Source organism: Schistocerca serialis, chromosome 2 (genome assembly GCF_023864345.2).
Source record: "Schistocerca serialis cubense isolate TAMUIC-IGC-003099 chromosome 2, iqSchSeri2.2, whole genome shotgun sequence".
In the NCBI taxonomy this organism is placed as follows: domain Eukaryota; kingdom Metazoa; phylum Arthropoda; class Insecta; order Orthoptera; family Acrididae; genus Schistocerca; species Schistocerca serialis.
Window position 1 is genome coordinate 948,107,257 of NC_064639.1, and position 20,333 is coordinate 948,127,589.

The following is a 20,333-nucleotide window of genomic DNA, read 5'->3' on the forward strand; positions in this document are numbered from 1 at the left end:
TAGGAATTACGTTCATGAACAATGACAGGAATAAAACTGAATTCAGACTGGGGAAACACTAAATATAATGTACTTGGACTGCTCCTGTTCTTGGTTGACACAAATTATGTACATTGATGTTGTAGAACTCTTCAGTAACTGTTAAGTTTGTTGATGAATGGGTATATTGATAAATGGTTCCAATAAATTCATAACAGGTCACCAACATTCAAGAAAGGCAGTAGCAGTAATCCACAAAATTACAGGCCCTCATCATTCATATCTATATGCAGCAAGATTAGAGAACATGTATTGTGTTTAAACATTATGGATTACCTCGAAGAGAACAGTCTATTGACAAGTAGTCAACATGGATTTAGAAAACATTGTTCTTGTGAAACACAATTAACTCTTTACTCAAACAGTGTTGAGAGCTATCAACAAGGGATTTCAAATTGATTTCGTATCTCTGGATTTCCAGAAGGCTTTTGACACCATACCTCACAAGCGACTTGTAACCAGATTGCTTGCTTATGGAATATCATCTCAGTGTGATTGGATTCTTGATTTCCTGTTAGAGAGGTCACAGTTCATAGTAATTGATGGAAAGTTGTTGAGTAAAATAGAAGTGATATCTGGCATTCCCCAAGGTAGTGTTACAGACCCTCTGCTGTTTCTTATCTATATAAATGATTTAGGAAACAATGTTGGCAACTGTCCTAGGTTATTTGCAGATAATGCTGTCGTTTACTGTGTAGGTGAAGTCATCAGAATACCAAAACCAACAGCAAAATGATTTAGAGAACATATATGCATGGTGAAAATTAGCAATTGACCCTAAATAATGAAAAGTGTGAGGTCAACCACATGAGCACTAAAAGAAATCCGTTAAACTTCGGTTATACATTAAGTCAATCAAATAAAAAGGTGGGGTGACTTACCGAACGAAAGCGCTGGCAGGTCGATAGAAACACAAACAAACACAAACATACACACAAAATTCAAGCTTTCGCAACACACTGTTGCCTCATCAGGAAAGAGGGAAGGAGAGGGGAAGACGAAAGGAAGTGGGTTTTAAGGGAGAGGGTAAGGAGTCATTCCAATCCCGGGAGCGGAGAGACTTACCTTTGGGGGAAAAAAGGACAGGTATACACTCGCACACACGCACATATCCATCCACACATACAGACACAAGCAGACATATTTAAAGACAAAGAGTTTGGGCAGAGATGTCAGTTGAGGCAGAAGTGTAGAGGCAAAGAAGTTGTTGAAAGACAGGTGAGGTATGAGTGGCGGCAACTTGAAATTAGCGGAGATTGAGGCCTGGCGGATGACGAGAAGAGAGGATATACTGAAGGGCAAGTTCCCATCTCCGGAGTTCGGATAGGTTGGTGTTGGTGGGAAGTATCCAGATAACCCGGACGGTGTAACACTGTTGCCTCATCAGGAAAGAGGGAAGGAGAGGGAAAGACGAAAGGAAGTGGGTTTTAAGGGAGAGGGTAAGGAATGGACACAGGCAGACAGTGTTTGTTGGTAATGAGGATCACCCTGTGGCTAAACATGCCTTGGTGCACAGCCAGCACATCTTGGCACAGTGTTACACCGTCCGGGTTATCTGGATACTTCCCACCAACACCAACCTATCCGAACTCCGGAGATGGGAACTTGCCCTTCAGTATATCCTCTCTTCTCGTCATCCGCCAGGCCTCAATCTCCGCTAATTTCAAGTTGCCGCCACTCATACCTCACCTGTCTTTCAACAACTTCTTTGCCTCTACACTTCTGCCTCGACTGACATCTCTGCCCAAACTCTTTGTCTTTAAATATGTCTGCTTGTGTCTGTATGTGTGGATGGATATGTGCGTGTGTGCGAGTGTATACCTGTCCTTTTTTCCCCCAAAGGTAAGTCTTTCCGCTCCCGGGATTGGAATGACTCCTTACCCTCTCCCTTAAAACCCACTTCCTTTCGTCTTCCCCTCTCCTTCCCTCTTTCCTGATGAGGCAACAGTGTGTTGCGAAAGCTTGAATTTTGTGTGTATGTTTGTGTTTCTATCGACCTGCCAGCGCTTTCGTTCGGTAAGTCACCTCATCTTTGTTTTTATATATAATTTTTCCCACGTGGAATGTTTCCTTCTAAAATAAAAAGGTGGTAAATTCAACAAAATACCTTGGAATTACAATCATGAACAACTTAAATTGGAAGGAACACACAGAAAATATTGTGGGGAAGGTGAACCAAAGACTGTGTTATTGGCAGAACTCTCAGAAGATTCAACAGATTTATTAAAGAGACTGCCTACACTACAATGTCCATCCTCTTCTAGATTACTGCTGCATGGTGTGGGATCCTTACCGGATAGGATTAACGGAGTACATCAAGAAAGTTCAAAGGAGAGCAGCATGTTTGTATTATTGAGAAATGGGGGAGATAGTGTCACAGACATGATACAGGACTTGGGATGGAAACATTAAAACAAAGGCATTTTTCATTGTGGTGGGATCTTCTCACAAAATTTCAATCACCAACTTTCTCCTCCAAATGTGAAAATATTTTGTTGATGCTGACCCACATAGGGAGAAGTGATTATCATAATAAAATAAGGGAAACCAAGGCTTGAACTGAAAAATAAGGCCTCCTTTTTCTACTTGCTGTTTGAGAGTGCAATAGTAGAGAATTAGTGTGAAGGTGGTTCAATGAACCCTCTCCCAGGCACTTTAGTGTGATTTGTAGAGTATCCATGTAGATATAGATGTAGACATAGATGTAGAAGCACTCTCTGCTGAGACAGGCAGATCAGACCAACCTGTAATTTTGTGTGAGCTTAGTAAAAATGCCTTCTGTGTGACATGTTAGTTCTTGTTGACAATCCTATTATTGTAACTGGTACTCATTTCTAAGTTCTACATGACGTTGTTTGATGGATATCCCAGAAACTGAAATCCCTGTGGCTCTAATAAGACTTGCAAAAGCTACTGCATTCACAAACACAAAGCTGAATGAAAACAATATATTCCTCCTACAGTCTAAAGCATCATTGAATCAGGTGCACATCAGGCATCCAGCAGAGTTTTCAAGAGATGTTGGACAGCATTTGACAAAATGACAAAGGAATTCAACTGTATCACAAAATACAAGCACTGGGATGACATGGTGTGTCTAGCCAGTGTCTACTTTTCATTGGATGGTATAGACGAACTGTTGTTCGAAAACAAGGAGAAACTCAGGAGATGGAAGAAATTTTGTCACTGTGTTGCTCTGAGAAGTTTCATAAGGAAGACAGTTGACTGATTGGTGAACCATTATTCAGAGTGGTTTTCTTGAGGACAGGAGACTTATCGGCTGGTTGTACTTATTAACGTGCAATGTGATCTGTGACTGTGACTGTAACTTCTCAGGTTTTCTCACCATAACTGAATAAGTAATGAAGTTGTTGGTTGTATGTTTTTGCAGGATGTTTCAACAAGAGACCCAGTTCCCATCTTCAGGTGCTGTGAACTGTGGTGTTTGCATACCATTCCTGGACTTCAACCAGACTGTGATGTATTCTTGGTGCTGTGCCACTATTTATAACTGAGTTTGACTCCCAACACTTGATACACACTTTGATGCTTATTTGTTTTTTTAGAGCAAATACTGTTATTCCATCAAAAACACATTCTCTTAGCACTTTTCACCTCTGATGGATGAGATGGGAAGCAAGATCATAATAAATTGAAATCCAGGATAACTATGTTTCCTGCAAAAAACAAATGAGCATCAAAGGCTGTAGCAGTCACCAGAACCCAAACTTGGCTGTAAACAGTAGCACAATGCCAACAGTGCTTAATAATCTGGTTGCAGCCCGGACTGCGAGTAGACATGTAACACAGCACACAGTGCTTGAAGAATGCAAATAGGATGGTGGTCAAAATACCATACAGAAAAATGAAATTAACAACTCAGCTGATCTCTTGAAAGCACACAAGTGATCTACTATTCAGTCCAAAAGGCAGAAATGTTGACATTTAATGAGAAATTTTATAATTGTTCAACATTTATTTATACATTGGCAGAAATGGGAAGTGTTACATGATTAAGCACCAGGCCAATACTTTTCAAATTTTGTGGTGATGTTTGAACTTAACAGGTATTAAATGATTGAACTTTTATTCGATTTGGTTCATATGTCTGTCATCAATATCAGTATGAGGTGAGAAGACCATGGGCAGAAATATACATTTGTGTTCATTGTGGCATGGTGGCAAACAGCCTTCAAATATCATCTTGAGAATTTCTTCCCATGTGTAAAATACAGGCTGTGTCACTTCATGATGATGTCTTTCTGGAGGCTGGTATGATAGTGTCTGTATCCCCATTGCATTCCAGACATGATCTGTGGCAACAAATGGGGGTCCAGTAAGGCCAGTCAAGGATCTGCTCATTCCTCTAGACATTTGTGGCACGGACTGCAGCATGGGATCATCCATGATCCTGCTGGAATATGCCATTTGGAACCCTAGCCATAAAGTGTGTGACAACAAGATTTACCATTCCTGCCATGTAACTGTTGAGCCTTCAGCCCTCCATCAGTAAGTACCAGACCAGTCATGTTTTCATATCCAATATCTCCCAGAAGTCGGACAGGTATGGGTCTCGAGAATCACTGCTTTCTGTAACATTTCACTAGATTGTCTACAGTTGTGACAGCATCAATATAAATGACATGAACAGAAATGAGACTCATCACTTAACACTGCAGAATGCCACTCATAGTCCCAGTTGATGCTGGCTCTACACCACCCCAAGTATTTGTTGTTTATGGTACAGTTAGTGGTAAGCAATGTGTGCTACTTGAGATCTCAACGCAGCCTCCAGTGATTTGTTCCCAAAAGTTTGTGGTGACTCTCTACCTGTAACCTCTGGCCAGATTTCAACTGCTGCCATCCATTAGTTTGTTAGAGCTATTCAAACACTTTTCAATCACCTCATGGTGGAATCCTTTTGGGAGGACTAGTGCCTACTCCTTTTGTCACACTGTTATCCTGAGCCCTTCTTGTCACCTGTCACTTAGCAGTCATTCCGCTTATAGCCATTTGTTTGCGTAATCTGTTGGTATAATGCTTCCATGTGCCTCATGTCAATTTCCTCAACGTCTTTCTGGACCCAGGTATCACACTGTGCAGCCATTCACACTGATGGATTCCAGTTTGTGAGTACTCACACAAAACAATTTGGAATTTCACATGATGCTCTGTAGCATTAACATAGTAATGCGACTGATACGTGTTGCACAGCATAATGGATGGGGTACAATCCTCAATACAGAAGATTGTGGGTTTGAATGTCATCAAGCACTTTATAAAAATGTTTATTTTTAAATCTGTTTTGAAGTGATTTTGATCATAATTTTTATTGAATTAATTGGTTTAAATGTATTTTTTTATTTATGTTCTTTTATCACATCATTTTGATTGTTGTATTAACTTTTTAATTTGCTCTCACCCTTCTTCCTATCAATCTTTTTCCATTTGGAATCTTTGGTCCTCTGGTTTTAATTTCTTTCATTTATCATCCAAGAGTTTCATCCCTGTTATTGCACTCATTATTTCTATTTCTCATTCTGCTTGAATTATGTTTTACTTATAATCCCATCTTTTGTTTAAATCTTCACCTGCATTATTTTGTCCATATTGCAATAAGAATTTCCATAGTTTGATTTTTGCCTGATGGATTACCATTGTTTGATTTTTGCAGTAACAATTAATGATTTGAATATTTCTCAGGCCATTGCCATCATTGCTCTGTCAATGTAAATAGAATATTTTGTCTTTTGTTTTTAACCACTAGATTGGCATTTTCAAGTGTTTAAATATTATGATAGATAAATAAAAATAATACATACATACATTAATCGTTGTTCCATAAATCCTGAATACAACATTTTGTAATGACGTGGAATTAAATTCACATCCACAGAAATTCCAAGTGGAAAAAGAATGATAGGAAGAAAAATGACAGCAAATGAAAATGTTCATACAGTGTTGAAAATTATGTGACAAAGGAATAGAATTTAAAAAATTACATTTTAACCAACTAATTGAATAAAATTAAGGACCAAAGTCATTTTGGTAATGATTTAAGAATAAAATATTTTAAAGCACCTGAGTTTCGAAGACACAGTTTTATGACAGCCTTACATGTCCGAGGACTGTACCATATCCATTACGCTATGCAACCAGTCAGCACAACATTCCTTATGTCCTCTGGGCATGTTGTGTTGCAATCTCCACTCCTAAAGTTAAAGTAGTGTTAAGAATGTCCAATAGCCATTGTATACTCATGTTATTCTTCATCTGTGGGTATGGTTTTTCTCTGAAAATAAGCTTACAGAAGGATGAAATTTTAAGCAATAATCCCACAGACATGGAAATACAGAATTTCCATTTTCTAGTATTCATTCAAGATCTTAATGATGTATCACTTTCCATTTTTGTCAGTGTAGTTATTCAGTGTTAAGTTACTTTCTTGTTTATTGTTGCATAATCAGCAAATAGTCTAAAAATGCTGCTCATACTATGTCATGGATTGTTTTTATTAATTGTTTCCCTGCTGTACTTCCGTGGGACTTCCCTGAACATCGCATACTTGACTGGTACTTTTCATGCTTTTACTTGTTCACACATTAATTTTATTCTGAAGTAAATATAAGTACGGGAAATGAATGATGTAGAAATACAGGAAATATGCCTGGACTCACAGAACATACATTGGCATTAGAAAGACCAGCATAATTAGTCAAAGAAGAAAATGGGAGAGAAAAAATGTAACTTATTGTTTTAATAACTTTCAAATTTTATCCCAAAATAGGAAAAGTGCTGTTTGTGTGAGAAACAGACACACTCTGACACGTAAGAATATTATTTAAAATGACTAAAAGTAGAGTGTTAGTTTCAGTTGTGTTTGCACTTTCACTGAATACAGAATGTAGTCTCTTGGTGAATTTTACAGTATAATGTCACAGAGACCACATTTGGCCCTTCGTTTTATATGGTAGCGTCCTCAGATTCTGTGATGAAAGCTTCATACACAACACCATCTCAACAGCAATGGACCGGAGGACTTACAATATCTGGCCTTAACTATATAATAAAATCCACCTATGTCTTCTGGACAGTTGTCTGCAAAGCATACAGCTGCCTCATGAATTGTAGCTTCCTTATAGACCGTATATCAGAGTGCAAGAGCAGATGTTGAGGATACCAGACATTCACTGTATGTGCCTCACTAGTGTTAGTGTACAAATAAGACTTGTTTGTTGAGGTGTCAGCAAATCGAGATAGGGATATGAGCGAATGGAGGAATGTACTGCTTACATGACAAGAAAGGTCCAGTTTGGTGACATTGGGATCCTGGGTGTGAGGAGGCACCATGATGGATGGGTGTAAAACGCATTTTACCTTTACTGGAGTACTGTTAGTGTGCAGAGATACATATATGATGTACTACAGCCATGAATGCAACTTCTTAGAGGCATAGTTGTCCTAGACTTCCTCTTTATGATCAATCACTCTGGTGACTGAATTTCTCACTGACGAAGATTTCCATTGCATTGATGTGCAAGCAAGCTCTCCAGATGTGAATCATTCAGAACAAATTTGGAATGCATTTAGGATACAAACTGCAGCTAAGTAGGCACTAGCCAGGATACTTCCGCATCTCTAATCACATCATTCTTAGGAATGGAATTGTTTGACAATAGATGTAGCAAACCACCTTGAGAGAGTGCGCCTCATCATTGCCAGCTATTTGTGGGTAGTAGGAGTATTTTTATCCATTATTAACCTTTTAATTGGCATGAATGCAGTCTTCTGGCATTGTTTATTTTTTTGAGATGAGTTTCTTTGCTTTGAGAACATTTAACTATTTATTTTGGACTCTGCTGTATGCCAAATGGGTTGCAATTAAATTTTAGCTTTCTCTGTTATCATTAAACCGTACAGTTCAGTAAATATACTTTCATTTCTTTGTTAGTCTTAAATTTACACCTACATATATTACTCTGCAAACCACTGTGAAGTACATGGCAGAGGGTACATGCAATTGTACCAGTAATTAGTGTTTCTTTCTGTTCTATTCACATATGAAGTGTGGGAAGAATGATTTTTTAAATACCTCATGCATACTGTAATAAATCTAATCTTCTCCTCATGATCTCTGTGTGATCAGTACGTAGGGGATTATAGTATATTCCTACAATAATAATTTAAAGCAGGTTTGTGAAACTTTGAAAGTAGGCCTTCTCAGGATAGTTTATATCTATCTTCAAGAGTCTGCCATTCAAGTTTCTTCAGCATCTCTGTGACACTCTCCCATAGGTAAAACAAACCTGTGACCATTCATGCTGCTCTTCTCTGCATGTGTCCAATATCCACTGTTAGTCCTATTTGGTATGGGTCCCACAAACTTGAACAATATTCTAAAATGGGTTGCATGGGTGATTTGTTAGCAATCTCGTTTGCAGACTGATTGCATTTCCCCAGTATTCTACCAATTAACCAAAATGCACCACCTGCCTGCTTTACCCACAACTGAGCTTATGTGATCATTCCATTTCATGTCCGTATACATGTGACTCATTGATATTATAGTCATAAGATATTACATTTTATCATTTTGTAAAGTGCACAGTTTTACATTTCTGAACATTTAAAGCAAGTTGCCAATCTTTGCACCAATTTGAAATGTTATCAAGATGTGACTGAATATTTGCATAACTTCTGTCAGACAGTACTTCATTGTATGTAACTGCATCACCTGCAAAAAGCCTGAGGTTATTATTAATATTGTCTGCAAGGTCATTAATATACAGCATAAACAACAAGGGTCCCAACACACTTACATCCAAGATAACATGCTGCATCTTCCCTGCTAAACAATCCTCAATCTAGTAACAAATTTCATTTGATACCCCACATGATCGTACTTTTGATAATAAATGTAGACATTGTATTGAGTCAAGTGCTTTCCTTAAGTCAAGAAATATTGCATCTATCTGACTCCCGTGCTCCAAAGCTTTCAGTATGTCATGTGAGAAAAGTATGAGTTGGGTTCTGCATAATTGATGTTTTCAGCATTCATGCTGGTTTGCACGGAGGACATAACTCTGTGCAAGATACCTCATTATGTTTGAACTCAGAATGTGTTCTAAGACTCTACAACAGATCATTGTCAGGGATATTGGATGGTAGTTTCGTGGATCACTTCTTGTAAATAGGTGTCACCTGTGCTTTCTTCCACCTACTGGGTACGATTCTTTGTTTGAGGGATTTACAATAGATTATAGTTAGAAGAGGACTAACTCAGCTGCAAATTTAGTCTAGTATCTGATAAGGGTTCCATTGGGTCCTGGAGCTGTGTTCAGTTTTAATGATTTCAGCTGTTTATCAACACCACTGACAATATTGGTGTCACTCATCTTTTCAGTGGTACAAGGTTAAGTTGGAGCAATTATCCTGCATTTTCCTTTGCAAAGGAACATGTGAAAACAGAGTTAAGCATTTCTGCTTTTGCTTCACTACTCTCAGTTTCAGTTCTTGACTCGTTCGTGAGTGACTGGACAATAATGTTGGTGCCACTGACAGCCTTTATGTACAATGAGAATTTCTGTGGGTTTTGTGATAGATCAGTAGACAATATTCTGCTATGGTAGTCATTGAAGCCTTCACGCATTGTTCTCTTGACAACCAAATGCATTTCATTCAGCATCTCTGTATCTGAAGCCCTATGCTTTGTTTTACACTTATTATGCAGTAGTACCATCTACAGTTCTGGGAAAAATAGTGCTCAAGTATGAATAACTCAACAGATTATAGACAGAGCAATTAACAAACTGAAGAAGAATATGGCACTAGGAGGAGATTGGCAGGAGGTGGAACAATTCAGAAAGATATAAACTGTCTCATAAGTGAAGATGGAGAAAGGGGGAGATCCCAAAAGACTGGAAGTCAGCTAACATTATCCCACTGAAAAAAAGCCAATTAAAGGAACTATAATAATTATAGAGGTATATCTCTACTAAGTGTACCATAAATAGTGCTATCATTAATAATTCTTGAAAAGCTGAAGCCTTTTGCTGAAGATATTGTTGGAGAGTACCAGGCAGGTTTTCAGCCAGGAAGATCAACCATAGATCAAATTTTCAACTTGAGAAAAACCTGGGAGAACTGTTGGGAATTCAGCCATCAATTCGTAGTAACATTTGTAGATTTCTCAAAGACATATAATAGTATACACAGCTTAAGTATGTACAACATCCTGAGAGAGCTTGACATACCATGGAGAGTTGCCTAATCTAAAAAACCCTTGTGTGCACCCCTCACACAGTAAACTACCTGTTTAGCAGCCTTTGATACATAGTTTACAGCTGAGCTATTTGGGGTGACCTTTCCAGTTCTCAACCCTTTGGCACAAATGCAGGAAGTTGCAGCCTAGCGTGTCAGAGAACCTTCAAAGTCTCAGGTTCAGTTCTTTCACTCAACTCAGAACCAGGGTACCATGATCACATCTGGGGATAATGCTGCAAATTGTGAACTTTATTGAAACTCCATGCACGAGGCTGATCTTCTCAACCTTTTCTGTCAGTTGCTGGAATGATCCAAGCATGACGTTGGAGCCCAGACAAAAGGCATCATCTGTTCCAATGTGCACCACAGTCTGCAGTTGTCACATCCTTTTTCCCTCAGCGGCTGCTGGAATAGCCTCTTCAACATGAAGGCAGATTTTCCTTCCTATCTCTTGCTGTCATTTCCCAAAGGGATACCATCATTTGCCATATGTTTGAACTGCTGACGATTAATAGACCACTACCTTTTTTGCATTTACCACCTCTTGACACAGGACAAAGCAGGTCTCCCAAAAACAGGTGAGGTGAGTTCCACTTGCTCAGTTTCAGTGAAATACAGTACACCCTTGAACTTGTTGGTTGGAGGGGGGGGGGGGCAGTATAATAACCTGATTCCTCCCTGGTTCCTGTACAGGATGCCTAGATCTACCATTGACAAACCACTTACAGTCAGGTGGACTAATGATGACAGATCACATACTTTCTGCAGAGGAGACAAGATCCACAATAGAAGGTCGTAGTTGAGGTACCTATGGTTCCACTGGTACCGGTACATGATTTAGGAGCTCTTCTCACATTGATTCACAGCAGCTGCCAATCATTTAACAGTAGTCAGGGCAATTTCCAGCTGTTTATCAATGTCAGCCAACTCACCCCACATTCGAGAACACCATCCACATTGAGGATGCATTGTGGCTGGTGCATTGTTTTACAGTATGGCGAACTTTAAATTAAGCCTGCTGGCTACCTTTTAAGCTACTGAGCTAAAAAATTAGTAATTCCCTACAAGGACTGACACAAATACACATTTATGAGGACTGGATACTAACATGGGTGCCACTAGCAGCCTTTACATATGATGGGGATTTCTTTGGGTTTAGTGAATAATTACTAGTTTCTTAAGCTCTGTGAGGTTAGTTATAGTCACTGAGAAACTCAAAAAGTAGATGTAGTTTATGATTAATATAATATGATTAATATAATAACATAGGCTTGAAAGGGAAAATTAGATGAAGCTTTTGGGCAATAATGTAATGTGTGTGATAGGCTGAGGAAGATGAAGTATATTTGACACAGCTTTTGAGTCTTTCAGAGCCAATTTCCAGATCAGTATTCAGTAACAGTTCCTGGATGTCATTCACAACCTTATTCAGTTCCTCCCTTTTCTTGTCATCTTGTCAAAATATTGGTACAACAAAGCTTCCTTCCCCCACACCTCCCTCATCTTTTATTTTCAATGGGTTACAGACAATAATTCTCAAAACAAGAAAAGAAAGAAGACCAAGTAAAAAGTACCTGAATCACTGGAGTATTTAGCACTACGATAATTAGCATTCTGGATTTGAAATTTCTATATTTTTTGCGTATTCTGTTTTTCATTTGTTATATATACATACACACAAAAAAACTTATTTTTTTATTTGTAAGCAGTATTTATTTTTGTGTGTTTGATATTCACAAACATGAAAACACAAACTTGTATTATTTTCAGGCTCTACAGTGTGCAACTGTCAGGTCTTGTTGCTTTGTGGCGGCTTTTCCTTGGCCGCAAGTGGAATCCGTTGCGAGAGCGTGTTGATTCCTGCAAATATTCGAATGATCAACTTTTTGTTGGAACTCTGGCATTCACCATTTTGCTCTTCCTTCTCCCAACAACGCTGATGTACTATGTTGTCTTCGCAACGGTATGGAATTTAAGCAGTTGATAGAGAGTTAATAAAGATTTTATGTTTCTCTCTCTCTCTCTCTCTCTCTCTCTCTCTCTACCTTGTCTCTATCTCCTTTCTTAACATTTTTGTTGTTATATGATTAAGCTTAATATTTTGTTTCAAAACTGCTACCCCAAAAAATAAATGAGGCTTAACAAAACTCTACATAAACATTAACATTCTTGGATTTTTTTAGGGACGAAGCTACATTGTCAGACATAAAAAATACTGTATCTACCTGCCAGGATCAGTCATTCTGTCCATCAGAAGTAGTTGTAAAGCTGGTTTTGGAGCTTATTATGAGCCATACTGCAGAATATTGAAGAAAATAATCAAACAAAGGCATTTTAAAATAGAAAAAGGTAGTCATGCCAGTCAACATAATAAAAGCAATATGGAATAAAATGAAAGGGGAAACTGAAAGAGAAAGGAAATCGAAGGAACAAATAGCTGAAATGGTACTCGATACATTGGTATCAAATATGTCTAGTGTGGCCAGCCTTTTTATGAAGTACTTTATATCTGTTGGTAGTATTGTGGGATTGTCAGTTTTGGAAAATGCTACAGTGGAATACCTGTGACCAGTCTTTACAAAAATCTTAAGTAGCACTCACATTATTAGAAGTAACATCTAGCATTAACTATATAAAATATTAGTAAAGTTAAATTAAAACTATTGTTTTGAGTTTAGTAACATCATAAATTCATTGTGTAACCTGTCATTTTCATTTAAACATCTCTTGATCAAATGGAATATGCTGTAATTAAGCATCTATACAAGAATTATAGTAAAAATGGTGTGAAGAGTTCTAGAATAATGTAAATAATGTGGGGTAAAGGTAATAACATAGACAGGAATGATGGGATGTGTCAGGTGGAGTGGGTGAGAAGGGAAAGGCAGCAGGGGGGGGGGGGGGGGTCGCGGAAGGGTGGCCGATAGCTTGGATTGGCGTGGGTGAGTGAAGTTAGTGGCCTGGGGAAAGGTGGAGGTAGATGTGAGGTAGGGGGTTATCAGAGATTGTGGGCAGGAGAATCATAAGAATGAAAGAAATGTTGCAAGATAAGCCCCATCTACATAGCCACAAGAGCATGTGCAGGGGAGGGGGAGGGGGAGGGGGAGGGGGAAGGAGCCAGATGTCAAAGGGTGGGAAACAGCCATTGAAATTGAGCATGTTGTGCTCAGCAGCTTTTCTGCCCCTGGACTGTCAGCTCTGTCCTTGGCTACAGGTTGGTGGTGGCCACTCATTCTGGTGGATAGTTGGTTGTCATGCCCATGTAAAATGCTGTGCAGAAGTTGCATCAGAGCTAGTATATGAAATGGCTGCTTTCACATTTGGCCATGCCTCTGGTACAATAGGATAACCCTGTGCTGGAACTGGAGTAGGATGTGCTGGGTGGGTGAACAGGAAAGCTCTTGCACCTTAGCCTTCCACACAGATGTGGCACATGTGTCAGAGGGTTGGGAGTCAATGTGGCATAGAGATGGATCAGGATAGTGCATAGCTTGAGTGCACAGAGGAATACTACTGTAGATGGGGTGGGAAGGTTTGTGTGTAGGATGTTCCTCATTTCCGTGCACCATGGTAGGTAGCCAAAGCCCTGCAGGAGCCATCGGATGATTTCCCTTAACAAAATTGTACTATGTGCGTTTAGCAGTCTGAAACTTTGCTATCATGGGATGACCCTTGCCGAGTGGGGTAATGCCCAGTTCATTTAGGTGTCACAGTTTAACCTAAGGGTGGTCCTCAATGTTTGTTCGTGTGCCTCAATGTTTGTTCGTGTGGTGTTTTCCTGTAGCACATTACAAACCTTTTGTATGGGTGTACTTTTGATCTCATCTGTAGCAAAATTATGTTCGGACCACATGCACCACTGACACTTTTCCTGAATATGCTGTGACAACTGCAGTCTACAGGGACGACATCCTACAACAGTGAGTGTATGATTCTCATGAACATGAGTTTCTCTAGATGGATGAAGATAGCAGCATAAGAACTTTCTGTGTAAAGAGTGGCAACTTGCTCTCTGGAATTAATCCAACTGAACATATGTGGAAGGATAGTGGCTCAGATCTCCCTCCAGCTATCCGCATTTGTTTTTCATGATTTCTCTTGATTATTCAAGGTAGATGCTGTGATGGTTCCTTTGAAATGGCATGACTAATTTCCTTTCCCAATCCACACTTATTTCTCATTGTTATCAGGGTTGTTTTGTTGTGGTTGTGGTCTTCAGTTTGAAGACACTTTCCATCAGTGCTAAACATATGATTCCTTGCTGTCTCAGGATGTGTCCTATCAACTGATCCCTTCCTTTAGTCAAGTTGAGCCACAAATTTCTTTTCTCCCTAGTTCTATTCAATGCCTCATCATTAGTTATGCAGTCTACCCATCTTATCTTCAGAATTCTTCTGTAGTAACAAATTTCAAGAGCTTCTATTCTCTTCTAAACTGCTTGTTACCCACCTTTCACTTCTACAAAAGGCTACACTTCAGGCAAATTACCTTTGGAAAAGACTTTCTAACACTTAAATTTGTATTCAAGATTAGCAAATTTCTCTTCTTCAGGACTACTTTTCTTACCATTACCAGTCTACATTTTATATTCTCTCTACATGGGCCATCATCTGTTATTTTATTGCCCAACAGCAAAACTGGTCTACTACTTTGTGCATGTCATTTTCTAATCTAATTCCCTCAGCATTGCCTGATTTAATTTGACTAAATTCCATTACCCTCGTTTTGCATTTGTTGATGTTCATCTCATATCCTTCTTTCAAGACACTGTCCATTCTCTGCAACTGCTCTTCCAACTCCTTTCTCTCGCTCTTATAGAATTACAGTGTCATTGGTAAAATTCAAAGTTTTTATTTTTTCTCCCTGAACTTTAATTCCTTCTCCAAATTTTCTTTGATTTCCTTTACTGCTTGCTCAGTGTAGAGGTTGAGTAACATTGGGGATAGGTTGCAGTCCACTGCTTCCCTTTCATACCCTCCAACTCCTATAACTGCCATTTGGTTACTGTTCAAGTTATATATAACCTGTATTTTACCCCAGATTCCTTCAGACTTTCAAAGAACGTATTCCAGTTAATATTGTCAAAGGTACCTCTAAGTCTACAAAAGTTATATAAATGTAGGTTTGTCTTGCAAGCCATAGGGTCAGTATTGCCTTGGATGTTCCAACATTTCTCTGGAACTCAAACTGGTCGTCCCTAAGGTTGGTTTCTACCACTTTTTCCATTCTCCTGTATACAATTCACCATCATACATGTTGCACTCCAGGTGAAATAGTTTTGTCATGGCTGGCTCTCCCAAGGATATCACTAGTGCTGAGGGAATGTTGTCTACTACAGGGGCCGTTTTGCAACTTTAGTCTTTCAGTACTCTGTCAAAGTCTTCTTACAGTGTCATATCTCCCAGTATCATATCTTATCTACTTCCTCTTCCATTTCTAAAACATAGTTTTCAAGTTAATTTCCCTTGTGTAGCCTCTATTCTTTGTTTTGTACTGGTTTTCAACCTGAGCACTTGATATTCACACAGCCACTTCTCTTTTCTCATAAGGGTTGTTAGGTATGAAAACCTAATCAACCTTCCTGCCTTCCTTCCTTCCTTGGAATGCACTCAGCAAATTCCTGAATAGGCTAAGAAAAGGGCTTGTAACTGTAGGGACAAGCAGTGAGAGGTGATACCATAAACCATGATGGGTGACTTGATCCACAGTACGGGCAGCCAGTGTGCATTCTTTATTGCCATGTCAAGTCATCAACACAAACAAATGCCGCACAACCCACTCACAGTTTTTCAGTATACATTGTATCTATATCACAATGTTGCGTTGTTCCAATGTTGTCAGTGCACCTTATATGGCACACTTTAATACGCTACCTCTTGTAATTTCACTTATTTCAAAGCTCTCATACCTTATGAATAAGAATGTAGGTCTGTGTAAAGGATTTTGCCTGGTTTCCATAGTCAAAAGCTGTAGGACTTACTAATCATTGTTGAAAAAATTATCTTTCGCTTATTGATCATTGTTGAAAAATTATCTTCATTAGTTTTCATTACTTAGGCTCAGAAAGAGTTACTGCCAAAATCTTTGATCACTTATCTAATTATTCACAAATTTATTTAATAAGCTGCACATTGACTCATTTTACATCGATACAAAACATCCCATGGAGCCCATAATTAATCAGTTAATATTATTGTTCACATTTGTGATTTCAAAGTTACTTGACTAAATTCAAAAGTTGTCAAAGACTTTACACATTTGCAAGACATATTGAACTGCCTGCCATTTTAGAGTTGCTAGATGCAAAACACCAACATGAATTATTTACAGAACAATGGAACAATTGATAGAAGGCAACCTGGGGCAAGACAGCATGTGTTTCAGAGAAATATAGAAACATGTGAAGAAATACTGATACTAAGACTTATTTTAGAAGACAGAATGAAACAAGGCAAACCCATATTTATCACTTTTGTAAATTTAGAAAAAGATTTTGATAGTTTTGATTGGCATACGCTCTGAAATTCTAAAGTTGTCAGGTCTAAAAATGCAGGGAGGGACAGGTTATCTACAACATGTATAGAAACCAGACTGAAATTATAATAATTGAAAGATATGAAAGGGAAGCAGTAACTGAGAAGTGAGTAACACAGGGTTGCAGCCTACCCCCATACTATTCACTCTATACATAGAGCAAGCATAACAGAAACCAAGAAGAAATGTGGAAAATGAATTAAAGACGAGGGAGAAGAAATAAAAAACCTTAAAGCAAGTAAAGCAAGTAATTTCTCAAATTTTCACGGTATATTCTCTCGGCATTTATGTAGAAGTGCTGTCTTCCTCTTTTCAGAAATCTGTGTTAGTTCCTTAGAGAGCCTCAAAAAAGTGTTTGTTAGTTAATGGGTGGTTCCTTAGAGAACGCCAAAAAAGTGTTTGTTAGTTCATGGGTAATTCCTTAGAGAACGCCAAAAAAGTGTTTGTTAGTTCATGGGTCATTCCTTAGAGAACGCCAAAAAAGTGTTTGTTGGTTCATGGGTGGTTCCTTAGAGAACCCCAAAAAAGTGGTTTTTTTGCCATTTTTCATATGAAAACCAAGGCAGCAACACACAGCAAATGGCTGAAATTTTTACGATATATTTTGAAGATCCTGATCTCAAACAGCCTTGAAAATTTTCTTGATATCTTTATCCGTTTCTGAAGTTCAGAGGTTCAAAGTTACTTCACATGTACACACAAAATTCACCCATAAAATCCCGTGTGAGGTGAAATCTAAATAATAAAATAGCCATAGCACATTTTTCAAATTTCAATGTTATATTCTCAAGGCTTTTCTCTAGGAGTGCCATCTTCCTGTTTTCGAAAATCTTTATCCGTTATCAAGAAACACCCCAAAAACATAGTTTTTGGGTACCAAAATTGAGACACTGATTCCAAGATGGCTATGCACAGCAAATGGTTCACAATGAGTTCTTAAGATCTTGATCTCAAACAACATGGAAAATTTTCTTGATATATTTATCGATTTCCAAGATACAGTTGTTCAAAGTTACCCTACTTGTACACGTAACATATGTACATGAAATATGGTATGACATTAAAAGGTAGTCACGTATCATGGAGATAAATGTTGTAAAGTGTCCCCATTATCATTGCAGGGGTTCTGGGAACCCCATTTATCATTAATGAAGCATGTGCAAAATTTTTGTGCATGTAAAATCTGATTTCAGGTGTAAAATTAGTTTTGTGTTATTTCAATTTCACATAAATAAATTATCAAAAGTTTACTGACCCATAAACTTCTTTTTATGTGAGTGACATGCCCTGCTGTGGCAGGGAAAAGAATGGAACCAGTGGAAAAATACTCCAAAAGATTCTGACTGAAAAATGGGGTACCAGCTGCTTTGTTCTACCTTTCTCAGAACCTTTAAAAATTTTCCCAAAAATTTTGGCATGTGAACAAAGCAGCATGTTTTTATGCTGAGAGAGAAGGAGACAGTGGCAGTGGGAAAGAGACGGAAAAGTAATAATACTGGAAGATAGTAGACAGTGGTTGTGGTACAGTAAGAGTAAAGGAGCAGTGGTAGTGTGAAGGAAAGAGAGGGATGCAGTGGAAGTGGAACATAGTTGACAGTGACAGGACAATGCTAGGAAAAGAATGAAGGAGTCATTGATAGGTAAATAAGAATAAAGAGAAGGAGAAATTGGGAGTGGGTGGGAGCCAGTGATAATGAGAGACAGAGTCTATGACAATTAGGAAGAGAGAGATAGTGCTGTGAGAAGAGACAGTGGCGGTGGGAAGGAATGAACGGTACAGTAGCAGTAAGAGAGCGCAAGATGGATACAGTGACAATGAGAGGAGGTAGTAGTAATAGTAGCCGTAGTAGTAGGACAGAATAGAGGAGACTGTGGCTGTGAGGCAGGAGGCAGTGACAATTAGAGAGACACAAAGAGATAATGACAGAGAGTTGAGCTGAATGAGTCAGTGAGGATGGGCAAGTGGGATTTGGTGGATATGAGCGACTTACAGCGATGAACTGGTGGGTATGGGCGAGCTACAGTTAGAGGAGCGTGTGGAAGTGAGAGGTGAGCTGCATGTTAAAAAGAGCATGAATACATTCACATGCCAAAATCTTTGGAAAAATTTTTAAAGGTGCTGAGGAAGGCAGAATGAGGCAGCTGGTACCCCTCTTTTCAATCAAAGTCTTTTAAACAGGATCATATTAGTCTTTTTTGTGCTCTGGTAGGAGCATTATTATGCTGGTTAATTACTGGTTGACAGATCATCGAAGTTAAATGCTGTCAGACTGGGCTAGCACTTTGATGGGTGACCATCCGGCCTGCTGAGTGCTGATGGCAAGCAGGGTGCACTCAACCTTTGTGAGGCAAACTGAGGAGCTACTTGATTGAGAAGTAGCAGCTCTAGTCGTGTAAACTGACGTAAAGCCAGGAGAGTGGTGTGCTGACCACATCCGCATCCAGTGATGCCTTTGGGCTGAGGGTGACACGGCAGCCGGTTGGTCCTGTTGGGCCTTCCGAAGCCTGTTTGAATGGAATTTAGTTTAGTTTTTGGTACTCTGTATGTGGACAGGCACTACAAGACAGCACAACACATTTTTTTTCATAACGTAAACAGTCAAAATATGTACCTAACCATGTTTCAAAATTTATAGAAAAAATAGAACAAAGACACAGTACTTCCGTCATGTTCACAACACCCAGCAACACACAAACACGCTGCTTTCCACTTAGTGGAGCACCATTTCATATTTGTTCCCACGTTCAAAGAATATTTCAAAGTTAGAAATAATAATGAAGATGAGACCTACAGCATAGTGCATTTTGAATATTGAAGATGAGACCTAATTACTAGCTGAGAGTGGGGGGTATACAAAATTAGTTGTCCTGACTGTGATAAGTTTTGTATTGGTCATTCAGGCAGAGATATAGCAACAAGTTTGGCTGAACATGAACACAGCTGGAGGTTGCAGAATTATGACTCCATATTTTCTGAGCATGTACTGAGTGAGTGCCACTGGCCTATGTCGTCCACTTAGCAAACAAAGGTGAAATTAACAAACACCTGACCCACAGTCCTGATTTAATATTAAATTACCAACACAGCACAGTACTTCCCCTCTCCTGAACTCCACTTAATCCTCCGTAGATTTCCAACTGCTTCCCACACTGTCTGTGCCTTTCTACTCACCGAGCGAGGTGGCGCAGTGGTTAGCACACTGGACTCGCATTCGGGAGGACGACGGTTCAATCCCATCTCCGGCCATCCTGATTTAGGTTTTCCGTGATTTCCCTAAATCGTTTCAGGCAAATGCCGGGATGGTTCCTTTGAAAGGGCACGGCCAATTTCCTTCCCAATCCTTCCCTAACCCGAGCTTGCGCTCCGTCTCTAATGACCTCATTGTCGACGGGACGTTAAAACACTAACCACCACCACCACCACCTTTCTACTCCTCCACTTTTCTGTATTTATGTATTTTATTGTTATTGCCTATGCACTGCATGTATTAAGTTGT

At 39.0% G+C, this 20,333-nt stretch overlaps 1 protein-coding gene across 3 annotated transcripts in view; it reads left to right on the top strand.

The window, feature by feature from the left end:
• The window catches only part of LOC126458325 (phosphatidylinositol N-acetylglucosaminyltransferase subunit Q), a 91,510-nt gene that overhangs the window by 29,524 nt on the left and 41,653 nt on the right, over window positions 1–20,333 (top strand). For all 3 annotated transcript variants that reach the window (XR_007585613.1, XR_007585612.1, XM_050095281.1), the window contains exon 4: window positions 12,073–12,265. Coding sequence is in view for 1 of the 3 variants with exons in the window: in XM_050095281.1 (XP_049951238.1) it covers window positions 12,073–12,265 (193 nt within the window). In the remaining 2 variants the exon portion in view is untranslated. The remainder of the gene's footprint in view (window positions 1–12,072; window positions 12,266–20,333) is intronic.